The sequence below is a fragment of the Strongylocentrotus purpuratus genome, unplaced genomic scaffold, assembly GCF_000002235.5.
Source record: "Strongylocentrotus purpuratus isolate Spur 01 unplaced genomic scaffold, Spur_5.0 spur5_scaffold_5, whole genome shotgun sequence".
NCBI classification, from domain to species: domain Eukaryota; kingdom Metazoa; phylum Echinodermata; class Echinoidea; order Camarodonta; family Strongylocentrotidae; genus Strongylocentrotus; species Strongylocentrotus purpuratus.
The window spans coordinates 41,196,726-41,222,227 of record NW_022145611.1 but is presented as its reverse complement, the minus strand read 5'-3'; the positions used below and the strand labels follow the sequence as shown (position 1 = coordinate 41,222,227).

At 35.2% G+C, this 25,502-nt stretch overlaps 1 protein-coding gene across 1 annotated transcript in view; it reads right to left on the bottom strand.

Moving 5' to 3' along the window:
* LOC105440130 (delta and Notch-like epidermal growth factor-related receptor) overlaps positions 1 to 25,205 on the bottom strand; it is a 47,649-nt gene extending 22,444 nt beyond the window's left edge. The window contains exons 1-2 of the mRNA XM_030998342.1: positions 25,039 to 25,205; positions 1,498 to 1,640 (exon numbers count right to left, since the gene is read on the bottom strand). Of these exons, the coding sequence (XP_030854202.1) occupies positions 1,498 to 1,640; positions 25,039 to 25,129 (234 nt within the window). The 5' untranslated portion in view covers positions 25,130 to 25,205. The remainder of the gene's footprint in view (positions 1 to 1,497; positions 1,641 to 25,038) is intronic.
* Positions 25,206 to 25,502: the final 297 nt, after the last annotated feature.

Here is a 25,502-nt window from a genome sequence, read left to right as displayed (position 1 = left end):
CTGAACTGCAAAAATGGGTCATTATGTAAATTAAGTAAGTTAATTAAATCCTTCTGTATTCCATTATCCTACATCAATATTCTCAAAACATGACAACATTATCACTTTGAAGTGCAAAAAGGGTTTCAGTGTAAATAGTCATAAGGTTGATTAAATCCTTCCGTATTCCATTATACTACATCAATATACTCAAAATATCACAACATTATAACTTTACTGTTTTGCTGAACTGCAAAAATGGGTCCAATGTAAATAGATAGAAAGTTAATTAAATCCTTCTGTATTACATTAACCTACATCAAACACAAGAAGGAAGACAACAGGTAATTTGGAATTCATTAAGGAACACAGAACATAGAGTAAGGGACACTAGAAACAGGACACATTCTGTCCTTGCCAACTCGGCATAGCTCGATTACCACTTCTAGGTAATATTCATCTCTATATTTTCGCCGCAGGTGGTACTACTTCATAAGTAAAGTATATTACAGAAGAATACTGTGGACAATCACACATTTCATATCATCTGTTTGGAAACAAAAGGCTGTTCACTCATGTTATTAAAGACAGAGTGAACACCAATTTGGCTAAAAACAGATAAAATCAGCTTTTACAGTAATAGGGTAGGGGTCCTATTAGGAGTGCTATTTCCAATGAAAAAGCATTAACACCTATCAAAAAGCCCATCCTACTCACTATCAGATGATCAAGAAAAGACTTAAAGATTAAATCCTTATTTTTCATCATTAAAAGAAGCTAAAGTTCATAATGTTGCATAGAAACTCAAAAATGTTCATGTTCATGACACTTGTCACAACCTCATCAAGATGACATATATGTATGCACACAATGTTCTCTGAGCATACATCATGATATGTTTACTGTCTTTGGATGTTTGCAGGAGAATACTTATCATCTATTGAAAGCTAGAAGGGCATTAACTCATATGAGTATATGAATGTGAATCAACGTCCTTTTGACTCTCAGCATACAATACACACATCTATAGTAGATGTGAACTCATTAAGAACAATTCAGATTCTTCCTATTTACTTATTCATTAATTTCCACTTGGTTGAACACCCTGACCAGTCAAACACATGTAGGTTGTTTTGCAGGGATCCAGAGAAGCTCAACTAAGTTCATTAAAAACGAAAGCTTCCTGATACGTCCTACTATTAACGAAGAAACAAAGGCTTATGGAAGTCTCTATAAGAACTTTTGTTTGTGGAATTACCTATAATAACCCAACCCTCTATTGATTTGTACCGCTTCTTTCTAGGTTCTGTTTTATATTATTTGATTGTTCATATTGTTTGTGATCTTATTCCTACTATGGAAATGAAAGTGAACGGAAAAGAATTGATTAATGTCTTATCTTCAAAAAGTTTTGACCAAATCATTTGAATAAATAATGAGAATCAAAGAATATAAATATTTCAAACAATATCTTAATAAAAGATATATAATTTACACATGTTCAGATTTACTACTCACATTGGCAATATTTGTTGAGCAGAATCCATGATCCAAGCATTCCATTCCCTGTGGTGATACAGGATAATGACAATCTCTCTGTTTGATAGTGATGTTTACTCGAAGTCCATACCTACACTGGTATATAGGATTGGCACTGTTTGCTGTAGAAAAATAAAATGAGACAAATCTGATAATATAATATCTGATTCATGGTTGATTTCCTATGCAATTATAGTTATTGAAAACAAAATTAGGTCACGATTGAATATTGCATATGCATTTCCTTTACAAAAGCCTATTCTTTGATCTTGCTTTCCATACATATAGTCAACAGAGTGCACATGCAAGACAAGCATCATAAAAACAATAGACATACAATCTGGAAAACAGAGATTTGATTTCTTCACCATTACATGCTTATGATATTTTGCAAATTAGATAGAAAGAGCGACAACATTAATTTAGTAGACAGTTCAATTTTTTCTTCAAACTAGGGGTGTTTTATACAATTTATCAGTACTTGTTTGGAAAAATATACAAATACTGCACTTTACTGCAACTTTACTGCAACAAATATATTTTCAAACAGTAATATCTACTCAAACATCTTCAAAAATGGATAAAAACTGCAAGCAGCATGTATAAAACACTAAGCTTAAACAAGCTTAGAACCCAAAGCAAACTTTAGACTCTACCCAAACTAACTGCGTCGAATGACAGGAGAATAACAGCTGGCTCCAGAGTCCATTCTAGAAATGAACCTGTAATGGGTGAAAGTCGGTAATGGGTCTTGCTAAGTCTGGTTCAATTTAAGAAATGGACTCCTGATCCCTCTGGTGATCTAAGCCTAAATGGACCATGATAGTCTTGAAGAAGCTCTCCCATCACACAGAAGTAAGACTGTCACACAATGTACACTCTTCATGAACTAGATGTCTTCACCCAGTTTCCCCCACATCCCCTGATGAAGGTATGCTCTGACAAGATAGGTTTCCTCTTACAACTTGGGTTTCAGAGTTTCAACAACTGATAAAATGGGGAAATTCCCTTATCACTTGAAACATTTACACATATGCATGGGTGACATCTTGTGAAGTTTCTGTCACTTACACTTTGTTGATGATAATAAATGACAACAACTGAAAACAATATGTTGTATATAATCAGGGTTATCAATATCCCACAATAAAAATAACCTGGTATGGTTAATAACTTTCTTCAGCAAGATACAGCAAGATGCAGTTCAAAATACTCTCTACAATTCAAAGCCAACTCCTTACTCCGTTCTCTTTGTTATCTTTTTCAAAATCATCCCTGTGTCTGAATCTACCAGATTATCATAGAGCTTAGTACTCATACATCACTGGAGAGATGATGGGGTGGGAGAAGTATGAGAGTCGCTAAGGAAAATAGAAGCAAAGAAGACAGAAAGAAAGATAGATTGGAAGAAGGTAGGACAAGGAAAGAAATAATCAGGGGAAATGTAGCAGTTGGGTCAGGAGATACTGAAAGAATTACAGAAAATAGAGGAAGGCCAAAGAACGGAAACATCAGATATTCAAGAGAGAAAAGACTAAGTAACAAAACAAGAACTACAGAAAGAAACATGACAAGCTGATATATCGCCCGGCATCAAGCAAGAGTGCCACTACGCCATGCTTATCATGTATGTCACCTAGCATTTTTGCTTTAATCAGGTTGTTTATGGGCACTTTCAAATTTGTTTCAGGTTAACAATATTCTATTCTGAGCACGTTTGCAAACATTACTCTTCCAATCTACCCTGCATGTGGAGGACCATTAGACCTGGCAGTAAACTACCTCAACATTGTTTATATGTGGGACTATTACATTTCATAACACAGGGACTGGATGCATCATTTAACCTGTCTTCATGCTTTTTAGGAATAACTAAAGGTCATTCACTAACCCACTTATTCAAGAGACAGTGCTCTATTTGTCTTCCTTTACAATCATTAAGCTCTACATATTGTTATGTAGCTTCAATATGTGACCGATCCATATTAATACACTTTTTCTCTCTCTCTCTTTCTTCTATCTAGCTGGATCTAACTTACAGTCTCTGCTTCTCTCTTTATTTCTTTATGTATGATCTTTATATTTATCTGAGTGTCTCTGTTTCTATCTTTCTCAATGTATCTCCCTTTCATTAGACATTTCTTATATTTATTCTATGCTACAATGCATCAAACAGTTCTGAATGTGACGATTGTCTTGTTTTACATCTTTGTTTGACATCCTTTTATACTTTCTGTCACTTATCTTCCCCTTATCATTCATATAATATTAATTTCTAAATATTGATTACTGTTAATGCCAAAGTTTTAAAAAAATTAAAATCTTTATTGTCTCAGGATATATCATTTAAAGATAAGAAAATACTACTTTAATCATAAAAAGAGGGAAATAAGCTCTATACAAGCAAAATAAGAGATGGGAAATAAATCCTAGACCCAGCAGAGTACTTTATCTTAACACCAAACCTAACTTATAATCAAATTGGAACCCAGGCTCTAACACTCTCTTTAACATGAGGCAGCCAAGAGAAAATGTCAATCACAGTTTATATTGCATCGATAAAGTGTAGGGTGACAGCTGTTATTGTCTTTCAATCAAGTCAAAGACAACTTTATCTTGAAGAATATAATAAAGAGAAGGAAAAGTTCATAAATAAACATAAAAGTAGACACTCCTGTCAAGATCTCTCTATAAGTCAACTTTCTTCTCTGAGCTTTCCGACTGTAAGTAAAACCTGTTGCTCCGTCAGACACGATTTACAAATCATCTAAAAATAAGTTTACATTATCCAAACATGGTATTTACCACTTGGAAATAACTTCTGCTTGCCTTAACCTCGTTTTCGTAGTAATTGCCAATCACAATTCCTAATCTGCCAGCTGACAGTTCACCTTGTTAGTATCATGAGTGTGCTCGGAGCTGTTCTCTGAGTAAATAAGTAACCATGGATACCATGTAATGGAACATCTGTTTAATCATGCCCCCAAACTCAGCAATTTGCATGTTTGACATCATGTCACAAAGGCCTGACCAGATGAGAAGGGGAGAGAACAATCTAACAAACAGATCAAAGAGAAAGCAGATGAAAGGGAGAGAGAACAGATGAAGCAGACAGAGGGAAATAATGGACTGATAAAAAATGGTTGCAAACAGATTCCTCCATAAGTGATGTATCTAGAATTTATGTTATTTTTAAGGAAATACTAATTTTCTCAGATTAGTGAGCAGGGTGGGTTAATATAAAGAGAAGCTACACAATGCGAGAGGCTTTGAACACCTTCAGGTATTTAAAGAATAAGCTTTGCTGAGTTCATAGAGTGTTCTGTAAGAAGGGGTAATCCTTGAAATGGAAATTCTTCAAATTTACCTAATTACTTACTAAATATAGCTCAGATATGCACATTATGAAGATATCATCTCTCAACTAAGGTATACAATGTAAATACAAATGTACTTTACCTTAAAAATAACATTTTTAAAAGTCACAATTATTTACCAATACATTTAGAGCAAGGAGATTTCCAATTATCCAAAAAGCAGAGAAACCATGTGTTTATTTGTCACTTAACTTGTATCTCTCAGTGTTTTTAACAGAGTTCTTTTAAAGCTTTTGAAAACTCTTTTTGAACTTTTAGAGCTAAACTGCTTTCCATTTCAAGTATCCTTGTTTGGCTAACAAGAGCAGCTGAATTATTTCCCTCAGGTAATTCCGTTGCCATAACCAACATTAGCAGACTAAGAAGAGGGTGAAAGCCCTATCCATGAGTATTTGCTGTACGTGTTTGCCAATCTCATGCACAGATGTCCCGGCAGAATACAAATATGCAATTACCATGCCTCCTTTAGAGCAAATACCACTGTTTTATATATAAGTGCCCACTAATTAGATTGATTTCTGCAATGATGGTAAATTAATGTTTGATGGTGATGGAAAGGGCGTTGAGTGGGGTTGAGTGGGGTGGAATGGGATGAGAAAGATGAAGGGGAGGGTGATGGGAGATATTTAAAGAGGGGGAGGAGAGGTGTGAGAAAGAGGGGGAGGAGTGGTAGTGGTGGTGTTGGTGTTAGTGGTGGTGGTGGTGGTAGTGGTGGTGGTGGTAGTGGTGGTGGTGGTGGTAGAGGAGGAAGAAGAGGGTGAGGAATAATGTTTCATATATACATGAAAACTGGGGTAAAGCAATGGGTATCAGAATGTATGTTGTACGCAAAGAGGGGTATGGTGATTGGAAAAGGTTAGGTGATGGGTAGAGAGAGATAGACAGGGAAGGAGGGCAGTTGAATAATACGGTACGAGGGAAAACATGAGTAGACAGGATAGTAGGGAACTGTGATGAGAAAGGGTAGGATAATGAATAAAGTATCCATACATATAGCTACATAGGAGGAATAATGTATTTGACAAGAGCATTGAGATGAAGGGTTAGGGTAAAGAGGGTTTTTTTTTTTTTTTGGGGGGGGGGGGTAAGCGATTGGGATGTCAAATGGGGACAGAGAAGAAGGGAAAGAGTGGAAGGGAAATGAGAAGGAGGATATTTAGGGTGATTGTGGGGTCAAGAGATTATATTAGGAAGGGATAAGGCAATGAAGGTTCTATTTTTATATATACATTATTTTCTATGTATATTACATGTCTGTATCAACAGTAATGAAATATCACATAAATTATCAATAACTCTGACACATACATGTAGACCAGTGAACCAAGGTATTGCAGCCACTGCTTGATTCATTTGATAAGCTTATGATTCCTAATTTAATTATTTGCATGGCAATTAATCATACTTCTGCCTGCCAAAACACAATTCTCTGTGAATATACAAAATACCACAAATACATATATTGTTAAGATATACCACTGCACTGCATACCCTCTTCTTTCCTAAGACACTACCAATATAATTGAATTCTGTCTCCTCTGTGTCTCTACTTTCCGGCCTTCACCTTTGATTAATATCAAACAGACTTCTCTGAGGAGACAAATTCTTCTGGACATTTATTGGAAGTTTGTTAATTAAAAAAAAACATGAAGAGAAACTCTTTCAGACAATAAGAAATGGAATATATCATTAATATTGCTGGAATGTCAATATTGGCTGTCTATCAATCCACAATGTTGGTGTTATAAAAATCAATGTAATGAAATCATGCAGTCTGTTTCTTGAAGTGTGTTCTCCTGCATGGCTGCCTTACAAGGTGGAATATATTTCATAAATTATTTCTTTCCCATTTAAATTTGGCATCGATTGCTATGATACAGGCATACTCTACTTTAAATTACAAGTTATTTTTGTTCTGTCAATTTCTTCTTGCCTCTTGTCCATTCATCTCACTTTCTCTCTCTCTCTCTCTCTCTCTCTCTCTCTCTCTCTCTCTCTCTCTCTCTCTCTCTCTCTTAAACCTCTTTTTCACAAATAAAAAAGTTTGACTGTGCATTTATTTCAATTTGTATCACTGTCAATTATAAGGTTGCATATTTGTTGTAAAGCTTTAACACAAACTACAAGCAATCATACAGTTCTTCCTTTCACTCTCATCAACTTTCTGTTCAATGGTAAACTAATAATGGAATAATTTCATACTGCACACCTCTATGTATGAATATTAGGATATTTAGCTAATTAATTATTACATTGTACTTAATTACGCTCATACATCCAAAGCTTAAAACTGATATAAAAGTACAGTCCCTATCTTGGTGCCACAGTGCTGTCATGTTGAATAAATGAGTTAAAAGCTTCTGGCGTCCTCCCTCCCCTATCCCAAAGTACTCTTAGGATATCCTCTCAATTGAGAATTATTCCCTTTGACTTGGCTTGCACAATACCATGAAAGAGAAATCCACATTACACGCTCTAACACCTTCCCATAATACAATTTTCCTACGAGAGACTGGGGAGAGTGCATCAAAATACCGTAGATGAGTTCAGGTCTACCCTACCAGGAATCCATATTTTGCATATGAGTAGTAGCTAGTGTTCATTTCTATTGATTCATATACCTAAGTGATACCTCTAAACTGGTTTTTCACCTGCCATGGGTCCTATAGATTAAATATGATACTGTTGCAAATTGTTATCATAGTAAACGAAAGAAACATATCAAAGAAAATGGGGATCACTCAAGTGAACACAAAATTTCCTTCATTACTTTGATACTGATTGACTACATGTTTTTTACTTTGTATTTTTTACAATGATAATATGTAAATGTTCTACACTATTTTACTATTGGAGAGCATAATAAGTGCCAACTAGTGTTATTATTTGTATTATCATTATCATCTATTAATCAGTGTTCCCAAAGGAGTGAAGTACAGAGTATGAAGTAAAACATATCTTACTCATTGAAATTCATAATAAAATTCATTATATAATTTGATTACAAAGCTGAAAATAATTAAATTATGAGCCCTATACAATCCTTCAATAATAGTTTTTAGTTTCTATACTGAGAAGTAAGATAAAGATACTTTTAAATTAATTACTAAATTTCTGAAGAAATGTAAAATCACTTCAGAAAACAAAGAGTATAAAATTGCTGTTACAATTGCCTACAGATCATACATTCATTACATCTTCATATTGATACAAATTGATTTAGCCTTCTGCATCTGGAACCATCTCAATTAATTCAATGTGGTCATTATCGACTTATATAATTTCATTAAAAAGAGATTATAATTCATCCATAGTCATAAATAAAAGGAAGCACCATGGATGGTGCCGGTGTCTCCATTCTAGTTCTGACAAAATGAAAACTCAAAGCTTAGAGCTCACAAAAAGTTTTTTAGTGCAAATACATGATCACGCATTTGTTGACCGACCTATCTTGAACTCATGTGATAAACATGGCATCTGATACTCCAGGCTAACTCTCGTAAGTACTCACAATTCTGTGCATGACATTCAAGCTCTTGACCTGTGGTTAGACTAAGAGTATTAGCACGTCTTCCCCTTTACGCAATATTACGGGATATATATAGTCAGAATATAATATTGTGTGCGAGTGCGTGTGTGTGTGTGTTTCATTTATATCAAAATGGCGGCTCAAATAAAGTGTCTTCTTGCATTAATCAAATTATCTATTTTCATGTTTATCCTAATTCATCTTGGATTATTTAATTTATAAAACAATATATCGTCCTTTTCTGGTAAGGACATTATTTTTAAGTATAGTGTACCTGACTTATGCCTTTAGAGTTACACGATTGATGAGGTCACTTTCTTTCTAATCCAATTAGCATTAAGAACTTTTCTTTCTTTTTCAAAATATTTATTAGCTCTGTTGTTGTTGTTGTTTAGTCTTAAGGGCGTGTGTCATTCAATTATGAATATTTACGCTCTAGCTGAACCATATCATACTGATGTTCTAGTCTCTTCAACACATTCCTTATAATGTTTTAGCATTCTATATTGTTTTCCCTGTCCACCACCCATCATGTGTCTTTGTGTTAAGGTGATGTGTGGAATGCCAGTAAGCTCTTGTTACTGAATATATCCTAAATGATTCCTGCTACCGACAAGCCATGATATTGATATTAGGGGAAGACAATGTCTTCAGGCAGACATGGTTCCTGGAAAGAAATCTTTCTCTCCTAGCACGTGAAAAGAGTGATTGTATATTCACTTGACCTATACTACCCTTATTGATACCTTCCTGAAAAATTACATTCAATAACCAAGAATATGAAGATAAATTTTAACACATAGAAGAAAATGATTGATTGACACAAAATATTACTGATGTCTCTCTTTTGCTCTTCAGTTCAAAATAATTGTTATTTCTCTCTCCCTCTCTTTCTCCCATTATTTTGATGATCTTTGTACATGTTTGTTAAATTGTCCTGCATTGTTAGAAAGAAGAAGATATGAAATATGATAGCACAAGATTATTCCCTTTTTTCATTACCATATCTTAGCTGATACAGATATTTCAGGATTAAGAGAAGAAGAATTTTGAAGGTTATTTTCAGTTTCTTTCAAGATTTGATTAGGCTGGAATTGATAGTTGATGATATCATGGAATACACACCACAAAATCAGAACTCGAAACTGTTATCATACATGCTTGATTACAAAAAAAACAATTGAATTTCAGCATTTCGGATATTAATTGGTAGAAATCTCCTCTGATCTCAAGCGGCTCATTAATCTAGTAAATGGATTCATAGAAAGAAGTCCCTCAGGATGAGCTACTGTACTTTATTGTTCATAAGATGCTGTGTCTTACCACTCCCAAGGATTGATTCAATATCTGGAAATGTCATTGCTCTAGATAGATTCTCAAATCACAATGATTGGAGAGGTAGAAATTAATTCGGGATTGAGCTTTCACATTAGGTAAATGTACTTTTAATGAATTGGGATTGTAGGATTGTAAAGATCACATCCCAAGGTACTCACATTTCTTTTGATATGGTGATTTCTAATTTGAATTTGTATATTACTTTAAAAGATATAAATAGAACCAGAGTATAATGACTGTTCAAAAAAGCACAGAAGGACCTTCATGTAGATAGTCTTTCTACGCAAGGTCAAGTATTCTCTTGATGACAATGCTCCTGTGCTTCTGGTATATAAAATACGACTGTACAGCAAATGTCTCAGTATCTGGAGGAAATGGCTCCTACAGAATTCACAACGAATTAATCTTAAAGGGTTGACATGTATCATGTCACCTATCATCCTAAAATAGTTTCTCTCAAGTGGCTTGTGTAAATTCCCAATTGGAGTAAAACAAAATTACAATCATTCTCATGATTTGATATATACGAAATGCTCAAAGTTTATTATTTTCTCTTCTACACAGTTGATATATTTCTGGATCTCGATCTGTAGATCATTTTCTTGTATAATATATACCGGTACCTGTCTACCCCAAAATTCTTCATTTTATCACATTTTTTACTTTTGCTGAATATCTCTAGCCCACCTCTCTTGCTTGAATTCTCTCTTATTCTCTTGTTTCCTTCTCATTCTCCCCTACACCTCTCTCCAATCAAACATTCATTTACCCCTCTTTTCCCTCTTTCATTTTCTTAATTATTTTTGTAACTTTCTCATTCTTTTCCTCTTATTTTAAATTTCTTATATAACTCTCTAGGGAGTACAACTAAAAGAGGCTTGTCTAATGACATTAATTCAGAGCGAGCAATATTGAAAATCTCTCTGCATTCTGCATAAATGTTTTAGTCCATTGAGTTTAGAATACTAAACAAAACTTCACATGTAACATCATTGGCAGGGATGTGCATTTGCATTCAAGTTGTGTACATTACCAATTCAATCCTCAAATTGATCATGCGAGACAGGAGATCTCGGTCAAGAATTGCACTTGACTGACTCCCTCTTTAGTCCGTTCTCTCAAAATAATTCATTACATCTCTCATCCACACTGTTTTTGATTTGAGAGACTTATCTCATGTTTCCCTCCCACTATACTATTCATTAGAATTCTGCTCTGACCAAGAAAGCTTGATGGGATACAGGATCTCATCTTCAAGGTATAGGTGGTCAGGAAGACATAAGATATTCATCATTCTACCATGACAGACTGGTGAATCGGTTCCCCCCTCATACATTTTTTAGGTCCGAGATCCGAGGTGTAACACCAGATGGGTGAGAACCAGTCCAATTACCAAGACCTGGGATGGTTTTAAAGAGGAGAAGGGTGGATTGAAAGAAGTTATTACCGGCAGCTGAACATCCTATCCAGAGATGGATAAATGCTTCATCCTCATCATACCCATGGATACTACTGTAAAGACTTGGTGTAAACCCAATGCTTAGCTTGCTTTCACCTTTAAAATTACACTTGTTGCAGGAGAGGGAAGGTATTATCCATTTTTTAAACTAATGTATAAAAAATTATTCAACTGTAAAGAGAAAGAAGGACATTAACTTGTATCATATAGCACCTGTTTAACATCTTACTGGCTCTCCAGTCTCAGCACATGATATCTTCATTCAATGTATCATCATTTGGAACTTTGCCACATTAATTATAATCACTATATTCACAAAAGATGAGGCTCGGAGGAGAAAAAAGCCATTAAATTAATGGTTCTGAACAGAGCGGTCCAGCCTTTTTCCTTTTAAATTAATTATCATTATTTTTTACGTTCATATGTATGTATGTTTTTCATATGGATAGTAAACTCAATCAAACCTAATGCAATAACATAAACTGCTCACTAAGTACAATGTACTACCGGTATACTTCATTAAAAATTCTAGCTCTATTTCTAAATTAGAGAATTGATATTTTTTGAGAAAAATTATAGTTAGGATAAATTCCATATTTGAAAGGTTCAGGTAATCTTCACAGTGGTAGAGAGACTCACACATCTGTTGTGATGTCCCATTCCCAGACTTCCTTTCCAATGATCACATCACAGTAACACAGTACAGTGGCTAGGATGCTTAAAAATGAAAGGCAAGCAGAGAGCAACAAAACAACCAAAGGAAAAGAAGTGGAGATGGATGGGAAAAAGAAGGATACGTAGCCGGAGGAGACCTGTTTGATGATACCTTACTTGTTGCATTGTGCACAAGAACAAACATTCTCTGGGGGATAATGAAGGAGAAGATGTATTGGCTTTGGTCCCTTTTTCTCTCCTCCTCGATCTACGATCTTCGCTTCATGAAGTGTTTTTGCTCTCCTGTGAATCCCTTGTGGGTTGATGACTGTATTGCTCATCAGTACACCTATCTACATCACTGGCAGCCAATAAACGGGGTTAACAAGAAACAGTAGAAACAGAGTAAAGCTGGAGGAAGAAGAAGGTGAAAAAGAGGTGGATGTTTTTGCTTCAGAAAAGGAGATGCTGTTTTGTTACGAATCTATGATAGATGCTACTGCATACCAGAACTGGGATTAAACATGCAAATCAGACATCAGAATGATGTAACTGTAAAATGAATTTGAAACAATTAAGACTAAGAATATAACATACATTATGAGAAGGTACGGAGACCAAATTTCACAATGCAGATGTCCCCACACAAAGTGCTGACATTTCCCATCCAAAAGTGGATCACCTTAAAAGTATAAAGAAATTTTCTATTTTCCAAGACCTCTATTGACTCTCCAGGGTGAGTCTTATCAAATATAGAATGGAGAGGTACCTAGATACAACTAGAGTATCCCTCCATCAAAAAAAATCCATATAAGGTTTGCATAATTCAAATGTTCTCTACGAGTTTAGTTGAATTTAGAAGGTGGCCAGAACCATCTTCACCATTGTAATAGGTGCTCAGATATAGAAGGAATACTGATAACTCTGTCCTATTAATCCCATGGGATTTACCCTTTGGTGTTTGGCTACATGAGCTTGCATCACACGCTGACTAGAGTACGTGCAAGATGCACACTTTTCCTCGCCCTGCTCAACAGCCCTCAAGAATAACTTATCGATTGGCCAGCCATATTCCAAAATAACCTTTCCCCCACCCCATTTATACCTCTGCATGCTCCTAACAAAGCGCTCACAGCAATAAAAGCTTTTGCCCCTACTTTTCCATTGATAACAATGATACCCAACCAATTCCAATCCTATATTTGTCATTCCAGCCTCCCCCTCCCCACTATCTATGACCCTTCCTATAATCTAGGGCTGCTCATGATCGATACATGACAGAACTGTTTGACAGACCTGAATTGATTCATGTTTTTGCATCTTCCATTCATCATCAGACCAGCAGGCTACTACAGTAGGTCACTATCATGTTTCCCCCTCTCAGATAAAATGGAAGCTTACTTAAAGGGAACTTAACATCCTGCATGTACTGATCCTGAATAGGAAATACTTTGTAGCAATTAAATTACACATTAGTGATGTGAAATGTAACACTTTCTGGATTTTTTTTCTTCTCACAGGGTTACTTAGTCTGTTTGGAGCCAGAAGAGAACTAACTCATACAATTTGATCCATACAGACAACTTGACATTAAAAATGTTATTAACATTTTGTGTTTAAAGATGAAGTTGAGTTCTGGTCACTGATTGCATTGTGAAAGAAACGGTGTGGAATCGACCAGAAAAGGTTGATCATCTAGCATATAAGAATTTGTGTGTATTGCAAGGTTCTGGAATCATCAAAATGATAAAAAATTTGGCCAAGTCTTGGTAAAGTTACAAACACTGTACACAGACAGATGTATTTGGGACTACACGAACACGTGGCGTAAAAATCCTATCCCCGAGTTTTACGATGTTACATGACATATTTAGAATATGAAGTCATTTAAAGAGCCATGCTTTTCAGGGAACATGTCTTATCTGATGTTCTTCCACACTTGCATAATAAGAATGATAACGCTCACAAATTATTTTTCACCTCTTCCCAGAACTCAACCTTCTCTTTAACAATCTAAAAGGCAATTGCTATCATTTTATATTTTACATCAAATTCTGAAAGGAGACATCAATACAAATTGATTAAAATTCTCTGGATCTATTTTTACAGTAAAAATAAATGATCTGGCATCCTTTTTCTTGCTCTTCTCTATTTCCTCCCTCTTTCTCAAAATAGTTTTCTCACAAATACAGGTTGTTAAGATGCATTGCATCATTGAGTGTTAGATTTAACACCTTCACAGACCAGACAAATTGGATATAGTGATAAATCAGCAGAGGTGTTATTACTAACAAGCAACCAGACATCGATATCCTGAGATCTTTTATCCACCTAAATCCATATAAAATCCTAGTTATAATGACTCTGAGGTGCTGCTCATTACGAGACGGAAGGAATACGAGGGAGTCAAAGTGATGCAAATTAAAGGAATGAATCATGAGCATTTGTCTTTTCATTTGACAATTTTGTGGAAGAAAGGAGTTTGTATGGTTTTAGATTCTCTATGTTTATAATGTTTATAATGTTGATGGAGTACGCGAACATGTAAAGTTTAGTGATACAAGTAGAAACTGTGGCATTAGAGCTCTTCAAGAACTCAAGTTGAAAAGGGAGCTTGTAAATTCCAAATCCTTTGCTCTTCTGAACAGAGAACAAAAATGTGTTAGCATTCACAGTGCATCAAAACCAGAGATTAATGATAGAGATACAGTGTACTCTTGCAATATGGGGAAAATGTTAAATGTAAAAAGTTCTTCTGCTCTTCTGGGATGCCAACATCCTGGGTTACACCATTGAAAGACCAGTATGGATCATAACACATCTTTACTTATCTCATAAAGATGGCATGATCTATAGTATAATCTTATCTTTCCTAAATCATTGCCAAGTTATCAGGAAGACAAAAGGACACAAATTTCTGATACTTAAGATGTATTTTTTCTGTTAAGGAGGGTTTGTTAATCACATCATCTAATGGATCTTTCCCAAGTTCTTCATTCACACTATGAAATAGTGATAAAGTTCAATTATTTTGAACCTTTGAAATAATGAGCCTGCTTATCAAACAGTTTTCAAAATAATTTAAATTTGAATAACAAGCTGTAACCATGTAAAAAACACAATTTTTGAGAGTAATAGAATTGAAAGAGAAGTTGGAATTCTTCATGAGGGTACACACACATCCCCCTCAAATATAGATATTGGTTGCGAATCTCTGCAATCAGCCATGAAACATTATGAGAGCTATATCTATAGCGTATAGTGTGCTCTAAACCATGATAGGTATTGTGGGCCCAAAGCTAGAGTGGTGATCCGTTGCAAGCAGGGACCATGTCTTATGTTGATAAAGATAACAAACCATAGCAAACCATAGCATAGAATGATGAGGGGAGAGCAAGAATAACAAGCAGGGCGGATGATATTACACCACCTCTATATCAAGGGATTTTTTGCTTCCACATTTTTATGATGAGTAGAATTTTAATGGAAAATGAGAAAAGGGCATGACTGGCACTTACAAGTTACCTCCCCCCTAATGGATGAGGTGTGGTATATCAAATATAAGTTTTACATTCATTTTGAGGCCACCCTATTTATGTCTATATCAATTTGCTCAATTAACATGATTGGTTATATGGCTATAAACAAAGAGGGTTAGAAATAAATTGATCAAGTACACTTTTGTTGGTAACTGATAAAGTTAACATGGTGGAATCTTTGTTCCAGTCTACCCCTTGAATAATCAGGATCGTTCAGAACCAAAATATAGTTTACAGAATAAGCTCATTTCTCTGAATAAAAAAGGTATATGGCTATTAAATAATTTGTGAGCATTACTCATTCTTATTATGCAAGTGTGGAAGAACATCAGTTAAGACATGTTCCCTGAAAAGCATGGCTTTTCAAATGCCTTCATATTCTAAATATTCATGTAACATCATAAAAATCGGGGGGGGGGGGGGGGGGGGGGGCGGCGGCTTTTTACGCCACGTGTTCGTGTAGTCCCATATACATCTTTCTGTGCAAGTGTTTGTAACTTTACCAAGACTTGGCCAAATTTCTTATCATTTTGATGATTCCAGAACCTTGCAATACACACATATTCTTATAAGCTAGATGATCAACCTTTTCAGGTAGGTTCCACACCGTTTCTTTCACAATGCAATCGCATGACCAGAACTCAACTTCATCTTTAAGCCGTTACTCCGACATCATTTTTCACAGTTTATTTTGAATAAGTATTATCCTTAAAAAGATACAGTAGCTTATTTACAAAGATGTGAAAGATATACACGAAGGGCTTAAAGTTAATTTCACATTTTCACAATCTGTAAAACACCTGAACAAATATGGCAAATGGAAATAAAAGAAAAAACTTGATTGCAGTAATGTGACAGTACCTGTAGAGAATGGGGGCTACTTATGTAGCAGACAATCTAAAATGCTAACTACTACCTATGGAGGAAAAAATAACACTCTGCATTTCCTATCATGGCTGTAATCCTCACACTTTTTTTTCTATCAAAATGCCCCGTGTCACTAACATGAGACGAAGCCTACTCTCAAACCAATTATTCGGCGATCATCGACATTAACAATTAAAATGAAGCCTTGAATGGGATGGAATTTCAGAAGGATCATGGCTGTGGGCAGAGCAGTCTCTCTCAGGCTGTACTCAGGCTGTACAAGCCTATGGGGAATGGTGGCAGATTCTTGTCCCGAGCGAACCCCACACTAAGTCACTTAGCACGATCTCGCTCTGAGGGGGATTTACATGGGTCGAAAATACAGAAGGTTAACGATTGAAGAGAATACTTAAATCCCACACCATCTCCTCTTGCACTTTAGTTTCCATATCTGTAGGAATGTTATTACCCAACAGCAGTCATATTTCTGAATAATATTTAAGCTTTTAAAAGTATCATTTCACTTTAATATTTCTCTTTGATTGCTTTTTGATTCACTGCCAATGCTTTGGGATTTTCAAACACAGACAAAAAACTTTGTTTACTACATTGAAGAAGTAAAAGAGTATATGATTGTTATTTTATTCATGGACTGTTTTTCAAGCTTTACAAACTCTGAAAAAAAACATTGTTTATAAAAATGAAGAATTCAGTCCTGATTTTTATTTGGTTCATCAGCTTTATGTTTTTGTGCTGTTTTTAACTCAGGTAATTATAAGATGAAAGAACTTCCAAAAGCCTTACCAGTATTGATAATTTTGTAACTACGCATTTTTGTTATTTTGGTTTGAATTTAGAAAGTGATTTTAGATTGTCTTCTTTATCCTGAAATGAATTCACAAATACATTCTTAATCGGGAGGAATTAATTCAGCATCTATGAAAAACAGATGCTAATCATCATCCAGAGAGAGAAAGGTATTCAACTGACATCACGGACTGACGTAGAAGCCCCTATCATTTGCCTGATTAATGCAAATTAAAGCATTTTTTCTCGATAATCAAGTTTGTAACAGACACAGACTCACTAATGCATAAATCCTCTACCACAAAACTATTTCAGCATTGGGAGCCACAATAATATATTACATTACAGATGAAGAGCTTTTAAAATTCAGGCAGAAGTGAAGGATTTATATATGTACTGGTACATTATATTACAAATGTGATTCATGTTATAAAATCCCTCACCAAAATTGTTGAATTAATTGTTCACAATATTCTATATTTGATTTCTTAGCAAGCGCAGAGAATAGAAAATCAATTTTTGTCTGATTTCCGAACATAAGGTACATGAATATTGTTGAAATTATAGTCACAGTGAATTGTAATAGGAATTCTTACTAAGAAGCCGTAATCTTTGAAAATAATTACATCCACCTCTCTAATATTTTCAATTCAATTACAAATTATCTTTTTTATAATAATCTGGTTGAATGTTGTAATACATGTAGTTCTATTGATGTTACTGTTTATACATGTAGTTCTAGTATTACTAGCTTTCTCATTCATGATGCAAACCTACGGCTGGAGGCAACAGGAAATTAAACGCAGCGAAACGTATCTTAGACCCATAAAACATGTTACAGTCTAGAAGGAATTACCAAAGTAATCAATACTAATCTCGCTCCAATTGACCTGTCCACTAACCATTGGTCAAGCAGACAGTCGATAACGGTCAATAGCGCCCTTGCCCACCCGAGGACAAACTGAAGAGTCCTGGACTGGGGATTGTTCCGGAGCTAATTTCAATTAGGATGGCAGGCTCCACCATGCCCTTTGCGCTTCTGTGCAACTCAGTGAACAATCGATACATCTCCATGCACCTAAACAATGCTTGATTTAATGTTTTCACTCCAAAGATAGAACAATGTAGAACAATGTCAATAATGAATGATACACAGGCTGTCAAGTTTCTAGGTATATCTGCCTCCAGCAAGCTACTTTTTTCTTCCTCCAGAAAATAATCAATATCCATTAAAAATAATTATATACCTCACTTAAGAAATCCAGCCATCTGATTGGTCGAATTGCATTCATAAACTTCAACTGTTCCTGTAAAATTCTCGGTAACCATGCATAAAACATTTCAATATTTTTAATAACCATGGTTATTAAAAAAGTTGGTCAGCGTCCATGGTTACCCCATAGGTTTACATGTTAAAAAATGGTTTGAGCGATGGAGGATGCCGTATGTGTGCGAAGGATTGGTCGGTAATTTCAATACAATTGAATCTCGATCGATCTTACCAACAATTTTATCTTGCATTGTTGACATGAAGACGAAAATAAACTTCCAAAAACAAAAAAACAACATCTGCCGATAGATCTTGATCTAAGTTCGTGCCAATATGCATTGCAAAAGTAAAAGAAGAGTCCGTATATGGAGCTTTTGCGAAGCATTCATCACACGCGAAGCCGGTTTCAATCCATTTTAATGTATATATTGGAGAAAACTGCCAAGCATGTTAACGGCGGGCCATAGTTGAGTGGTCTAAGCGTTGGTTTTCGGTACACCTTTTGTTGTACGCAAGAGTTCGAATCCCGTCTTCGACAAAATTGATAAATATTTTTAATTTTTCATTTTTTAGTCTATTTTTTTCGGCATATAAAAGTATTAATGACTGCTAGTATTAAAAACAACATCTGCCGATAGATCTTGATCTAAGTTCGTGCCAATATGCATTGCAAAAGTAAAAGAAGAGTCCGTATATGGAGCTTTTGCGAAGCATTCATCACACGCGAAGCCGGTTTCAATCCATTTTAATGTATATATTGGAGAAAACTGCCAAGCATGTTAACGGCGGGCCATAGCCGAGTGGTCTAAGCGTTGGTTTTCGGTACACCTCTTGTTGTACGCAAGAGTTCGAATCCCGTCTTCGACGAAAATGATAAATATTTTTAATTTTTCATTTTTTAGTCTATTTTTTTTCGGCATATAAAAGTATTAATGACTGCTTTAATATTCGAGAAATAGTTGTTTTCATACGCTCTCGGGAAGGTTAGAATTGGGCTATTCCCCTCGGCAAGCCTCGGGGAATAGCACAATTCTAACCTTCCTTGAGCGTAATAAAACAACTATTTCTCTCAAAGCAGTCATTAATACTATACTATCACATAGAAACTTATTGATTATACAATAAAGGTCAGTGCTCGATTGAGCTTTGATTTATCAAACAACAAACAAACAATCAACTCTTTAGTTTTACATATAGATACTTTTAATCATAAAACAATAACTGTGATGGATCATCTGTCTGGAGCCAGAGGCATTATTAACTCATCAAATTCAACATAGAGTAAGTCCCTTTCTGGCTCCAAACAGACGGTATATTGTTTCCTTTGTTATCAACATTAGATATGAAACAACTCTTAATATTGAGAATTAATTCGTTTGAACACTTTAATTTAGGTATCTTGACGTATATATCAAATTAATAAGTGTAAATTGTTAAAGTAGCTTGGTATGACTGTAGCAATATAGACCCTTTGTTATTTATTGTATTAAGGATTAAGCGCTACAAAGTAAATGACCTAGGTTTGACAGTTACAGTATATCCATTTAAGATTACTACAGTTTCGAATTCATATTGTCAAATTTCATGTTTAAAAGTTTATCTTTAATAGGTGCATACCAATTGAAGCCACTTTGTGAAGATATTTCAAGGCATGGGAAAAGGAAATGTAATTATAAGAGACGGTTCCATGCATACCGAATCAATATTGAAATCTGATATCAAAGTCTAGGGTTGTCTGTGCTTGAGGCTATGTAAGAAGATACACTAGCTACAGATTTTTCTTTTTAGGATACCAGAAAAGGAATCCTTTCCTTTATCCAAACAAAGTTGACCAACAAAATGGTCAAAGATAACCACTGAACGAATATGACTGGTAGCAACTCAGCAGCATCCCCTTCGGCCGGCTTAAGTCAGCACCATCAAATCTAGCGAGAAACCATGTCCTCAAATTAACATAGACCATTTATTATTGGACATGCGGAACAGAGGTAAACACTTGCGCACTATCGAAATATTGACTCTACTCGTCTTTGGTCCATATGTGACCCCTAGCTTTAGTGTTTGTGTATTGACCTTACACTCTCTGATTTCCCCCTCATCTGTGGCAATTGCAGCTTGAGAAGGGAGCGCATGAAAGTGGTCCCGTGTGATCCAAACAGGATACTTGATCCGAAGGTGCAATATGGAATATTCGGTGAAATAGATCAAGCATGCTTGACCATGAATGAATAAAACTTTATGAAGTTAGTGTGCAGTATGAAAAGGTGACATATCTTTTTTAATTTGTTTTACTAACGGCAAAGGAATAAGTTATAATTTGTTTTCTTCTTCCAGATTTTCTTCCCCTACATAAAAGTATACAAAACAAAGTTTGCTTTGATGTAAAAACTAGTCGATAGCATTTAAACTATTCATAATTAGTGCATTGTGATCAATTCCATAGAGTGTGATTGTCATAAAACCATGACTACAGGTACTATAGTTTGAAAATTAATCTTTTTCGATAGCATATTTGTTTTTCCTACACACCACTCCCATCACTGTAAGATCAGAGAAACGCTCATCTGGGCACCCTAAAACATAAAACTTTCATATGCTTGCATACAAACGTGTGCCTGATTTTCAAGTCTTCATTTGCCCTTGTGTATTATCGATCGGCAATAAAAGTTCATATCCAGGGTTAAACTCAATTAGTGATGGTGGATTTACTTGGATTGGAGGATTAAAAATAGTCCCTTGATTACTGGATCAATAATTCATCTTGGCCTGGATAAACGAGGGACAGGGATATACCAACGTATGGGACAGTATGAAGACGAAAAAGGTGATTGTTGGGTTCAGTGCTTAAGAAGTTCACCTAACTCTTCAAAATTTCATTTCATTTTGAAAGTATACAATTACGTCTATGACTGAATTTCATTCCTCTATATAAAGCTAAAAATAATTTCACTAAAAATTCAATTACTGTGTTCTAATTATTGATTTTCATATACCCTTTCTCCAACTATTATTCAAAGTTACTCCACCTATCCACCTCTCTCTCTCACTCTCTCTCTCTCTCTCTCCTTCACTCTCCATATTTATTTTATCAGTTTTGTTTACATCTTGTTGCTTAATGTCTACTATTCTTTATTGTTATTCTTACAGCGGCAGCAGAACCACAATGAGCTTTTTGTGTAGATTTTGACATTATCCCCTCCAATATCCAGTACTCTCATAACAAAGATTGGAAATCTAAGTCCCCATTTCTATTCAGTTATTCAACCCTTAATTTTCTTAAGTGGTAATAAATCTGCTAAAACCCTGTCCTTGATTCTGTTTGTCTGAAACAAAAGGAAAAACAATGTCTCAGTATCTTGCCTTGCATGAAAGCCAGTAGATCCTTCAAGCAGTGATTCGACAGCGACAGGCTCCTAATCAAGAGGAATCCCAATTCGGTTTCTAGCTCCTTTTCCCATATAAATATTTTATTGGGGGAATGTAACTAATATCCATTCAATTCAGCTAAAGCGGTAAGACGAATAGAAGCATGTTCAACCTCCCAATTTCATCCAATTTATTGTGAGAGCATCTTCAATTTGTTTCTCCATCTTCCCTCAAATGTTACTCCGTCTCAATCTTCAGATCAAATGCTTCTGTTTTAATCAATTTCAAGTGACTCCATCAATCACAAACAAAAGACTAGAATATGAAGATAAAGTATATTGAGCTGCTGCATTCGGTGGACAATTGGAATCAGTCTTCAAATGGTACATGCAATAGCAAGCATTATAATGAAAATATGTCACTTTTGATTAAAAGCACCTGGTTCATAGTAAAGATACAAATGAACAAAAGTGAAAGATTAAGAATTCATTATTTGATGTCAGTAGATTAATCTTCCAATTGAAATCTTTTTGTCTTCTCTCTTCTCCACTTTTAAGTTCTGGATTTTAGGTAAACATGCTCTCATTCCATTCCATTTCATATACACAATTTCTGCAATTCCGAAAACACAATTTCTTGATGTATATAATTTAAATATAACCAAAGCTTTGGTGTGTTCACATACATGTAACACATGTTTTTAAAGAAGTATTGTAGACCTTGCAGAATTGCAATTACAAATACTCCTACAGGTAGCTCTGGATATAAACCAGTGCAATCAAATTTGATTTCTTGGATCAGAAAAACAAAAGAATTTCCCTAATGGATAGATCATTCCTAATGAATAAACCTCTTAAATATTAATTTCTGAAGAGAGATGCTATTTTCCTTCTACAATTTTATTGTAGCTAAGACAGCTACAGGCATAAGGATTTAAAGCACATATTTGTTCTATTTAACTTTCCTATTCAAACAAAATATTTCAGTTGCAGTGCCCTTAGGCTATCAATCAGAGACCAATTACAGTATAACTTCAGTTGAGATTCAATTTCTAGAAAACAGAATCATTTTTAAATGAAAACGGCCTAAAAAAATGTTGCCTTTACTTGACTAATACATGTGCTCAGCGTTTCCATATACATGTACATTATTGGGTAAAATAACAAAAAATATTTGAAATATTTCATACGTGTCCTAAAAAATGTGCAGTTAAGCAAAAACAAACACTTTTATTATGGCCACAGTAGTACAAATTAAACAAAAAAAGATTTATTTTAGTGTGAAAAGACATAAAAATAATGGATCATCATAATAATAGCTAAATAGTTATGGGCAGAAGATATAAAAGCACCACAACATTCATTAGTAAATGTGAAGTAGGTGCAATGGCAAATACGGAATGAAGTGCTTTTGATAAGAGGAAAGTATAAACATTGCTACTTTGATGATAAACCTTAGAGTTGATACTGAAATAAACCATTACCAAGCTAATTCCAAGAGAGAAAACTCATTAAATCGGATGGAAATACGAGGGGTACATGGCGCTTGAATGAGTGACCATAAAACATCCTGAGGAACGAGGAGAAGCCCTCTTGTCAAGTACCAGGTCTGATTTGCAACGTTGCAGTACGTGTTTTACAGCCTAATATGAAGACTGCTCTTCTGATTAAAAAATGTGTGACTTCAAAATTATGACCTAGCGAGTTTGCCACTTGATTGTTGAAATGTCACATCAAAATTTATGATGCAATCTAGTCAAATGGTGAAAATGTTTATAATATGTCAAGGATTGAAAGTAATAACTTTTCCTCTGTTCAAATTCAAATCGAATGGATCAAAACAAAAAACAGCTTTCCTTCTAATGATTTAAACCTTCATAAATAACTAACTAAGTGGCTTGGACTAAGGTGTTTGAAGAGCAATATTTGCAAATATGTGAAAATCATGACTTTATAAAATTATTTAAAAAATGCCCACTGAGATTATATAAGAATCATGATATCTCTGATGAGTCCAAATCAATTCTCTTTCAAACTCAACATCTAGAAGAAGAAAAAACCCATGATACAGTATATCAGACATTGCCCAGCCAACTGCATAAATCAGAATCCATATCTAATTTTCAAGTCGGCTCCTTGAAAAATTTCAAACAATTCACTATTCAATGACAAACATCACAGCGGCCACATGTCACAGATCATTGAGTCCTACCCCGCGATTCCAGCCCCATTCTTCTGTAACACTAGAAGCCCTCCAAACCAGTCATTATATCTAGAGCATAAAGAAGAAATGTTCTGTGCTATGCCAAACACAAACTGCAGCCTCCCTCCATCCCCTCCATCCCCCCCCCCCCCCATTGCTCTTTGAGGTGAAATTCGATCAGTGGTTTTCAACTTGACTTGACTATAAGGATGGTGAAGTATGTTATATATCCATCATCGAAGGGGACTCAATGATTTCAAACGAGGACACGACGGCATAGATATGTGGTCGATGACTGGAGAGATATGTGGTCAGTGATTCCTTGATACTATGTGGAGAGATTCTCATATTATATTCCGCTTCTTTATACATCCCAGGTGACGATAACTCATATCAGATTTGGTGACAAGCCACATTCATGTTGAATCCCTTGCAGCTGCGCTGTAAAACTACCCTATATTTCACAGTGTTTTTGCAGATATTTACGTGAGATTAATTTTGTTTTGGTAAGGAGAAAAGAGAAATACTATAATCAATCAATGCAATCAAGATTCTTTATCATTACACCTGGTTCCTTTTATAGATTGAAATTATTTCAGACATTGATGGAAACTGGATATCCTATTAACCAGTCTTCTACTAAATATTTAATAGCAGCATATAAGATGGATAAGGAGCATCTTTGCTATCTGTTGAGAGCCAAAAGGGAATTATCTCTCGCCTCTGTGTTAAATGATACCACTTAACACCTTTCTGGTTCTCAATACATAATGTGCATTCAGTAAAAACCCTGATCTAAATATAGACAGAAACATTTCAACATGCTCAATGTGAACACCTCCCAGGTGTTTTAGAATCCACTTATCCAATTAAGAATCTATAGAACAAATGTAGAAAGAACTTTTTACATTCAAAGTGTGAACACCTCCCATGTGTTTTAGCAACCTCTTAGTCCAACAATATACCACAGAACAAATTGGTAGTGCACACTGATGACGATGAGCAGCGGAACAAGAAAATCATCTCCATTACAGGACAGACAAGACAAGAGAAGGGAGAACAAATGGGTGAATAACCCCCTGAGGGAGGACATCTTGTACTGAGTGTCTTACCGATGAAGAAATTAGACCCTGGTCTAAGGAAGCTATCGGGTACGAGGAATGGCTGATCAGTGGGTTGTTCAATCACAGCACGGCCTCCCATTGTATAGCACGAGTCAAAGTCTACCTGTGAGACAAGGTAGGGTTGTATATGAAGCTTCCCTGGATGCCCGGACAGGAATCTGGAGGAAAAGAAAGAATAAGAAGCAGAAAAAATTAAACACATGAATGAAGATGCAAGTAAAGACCACACGTACAATTCTAGTTTTGGTTGAGATACAAATGTTGTGCCACCAACAATGGAATACAGCATAGATGTATATTGTCTATATTGTCTGTTTGGAGCCAAAAGAGCTGTAACTCTTTGTAAATCATATGAGGTAATACCCTTCTGGCTCCAGACAGATGATATAGCATTCCATAGCATACTTCTATATTATTTATGACTTATTCTAGTGCCATCTATGATTCATATA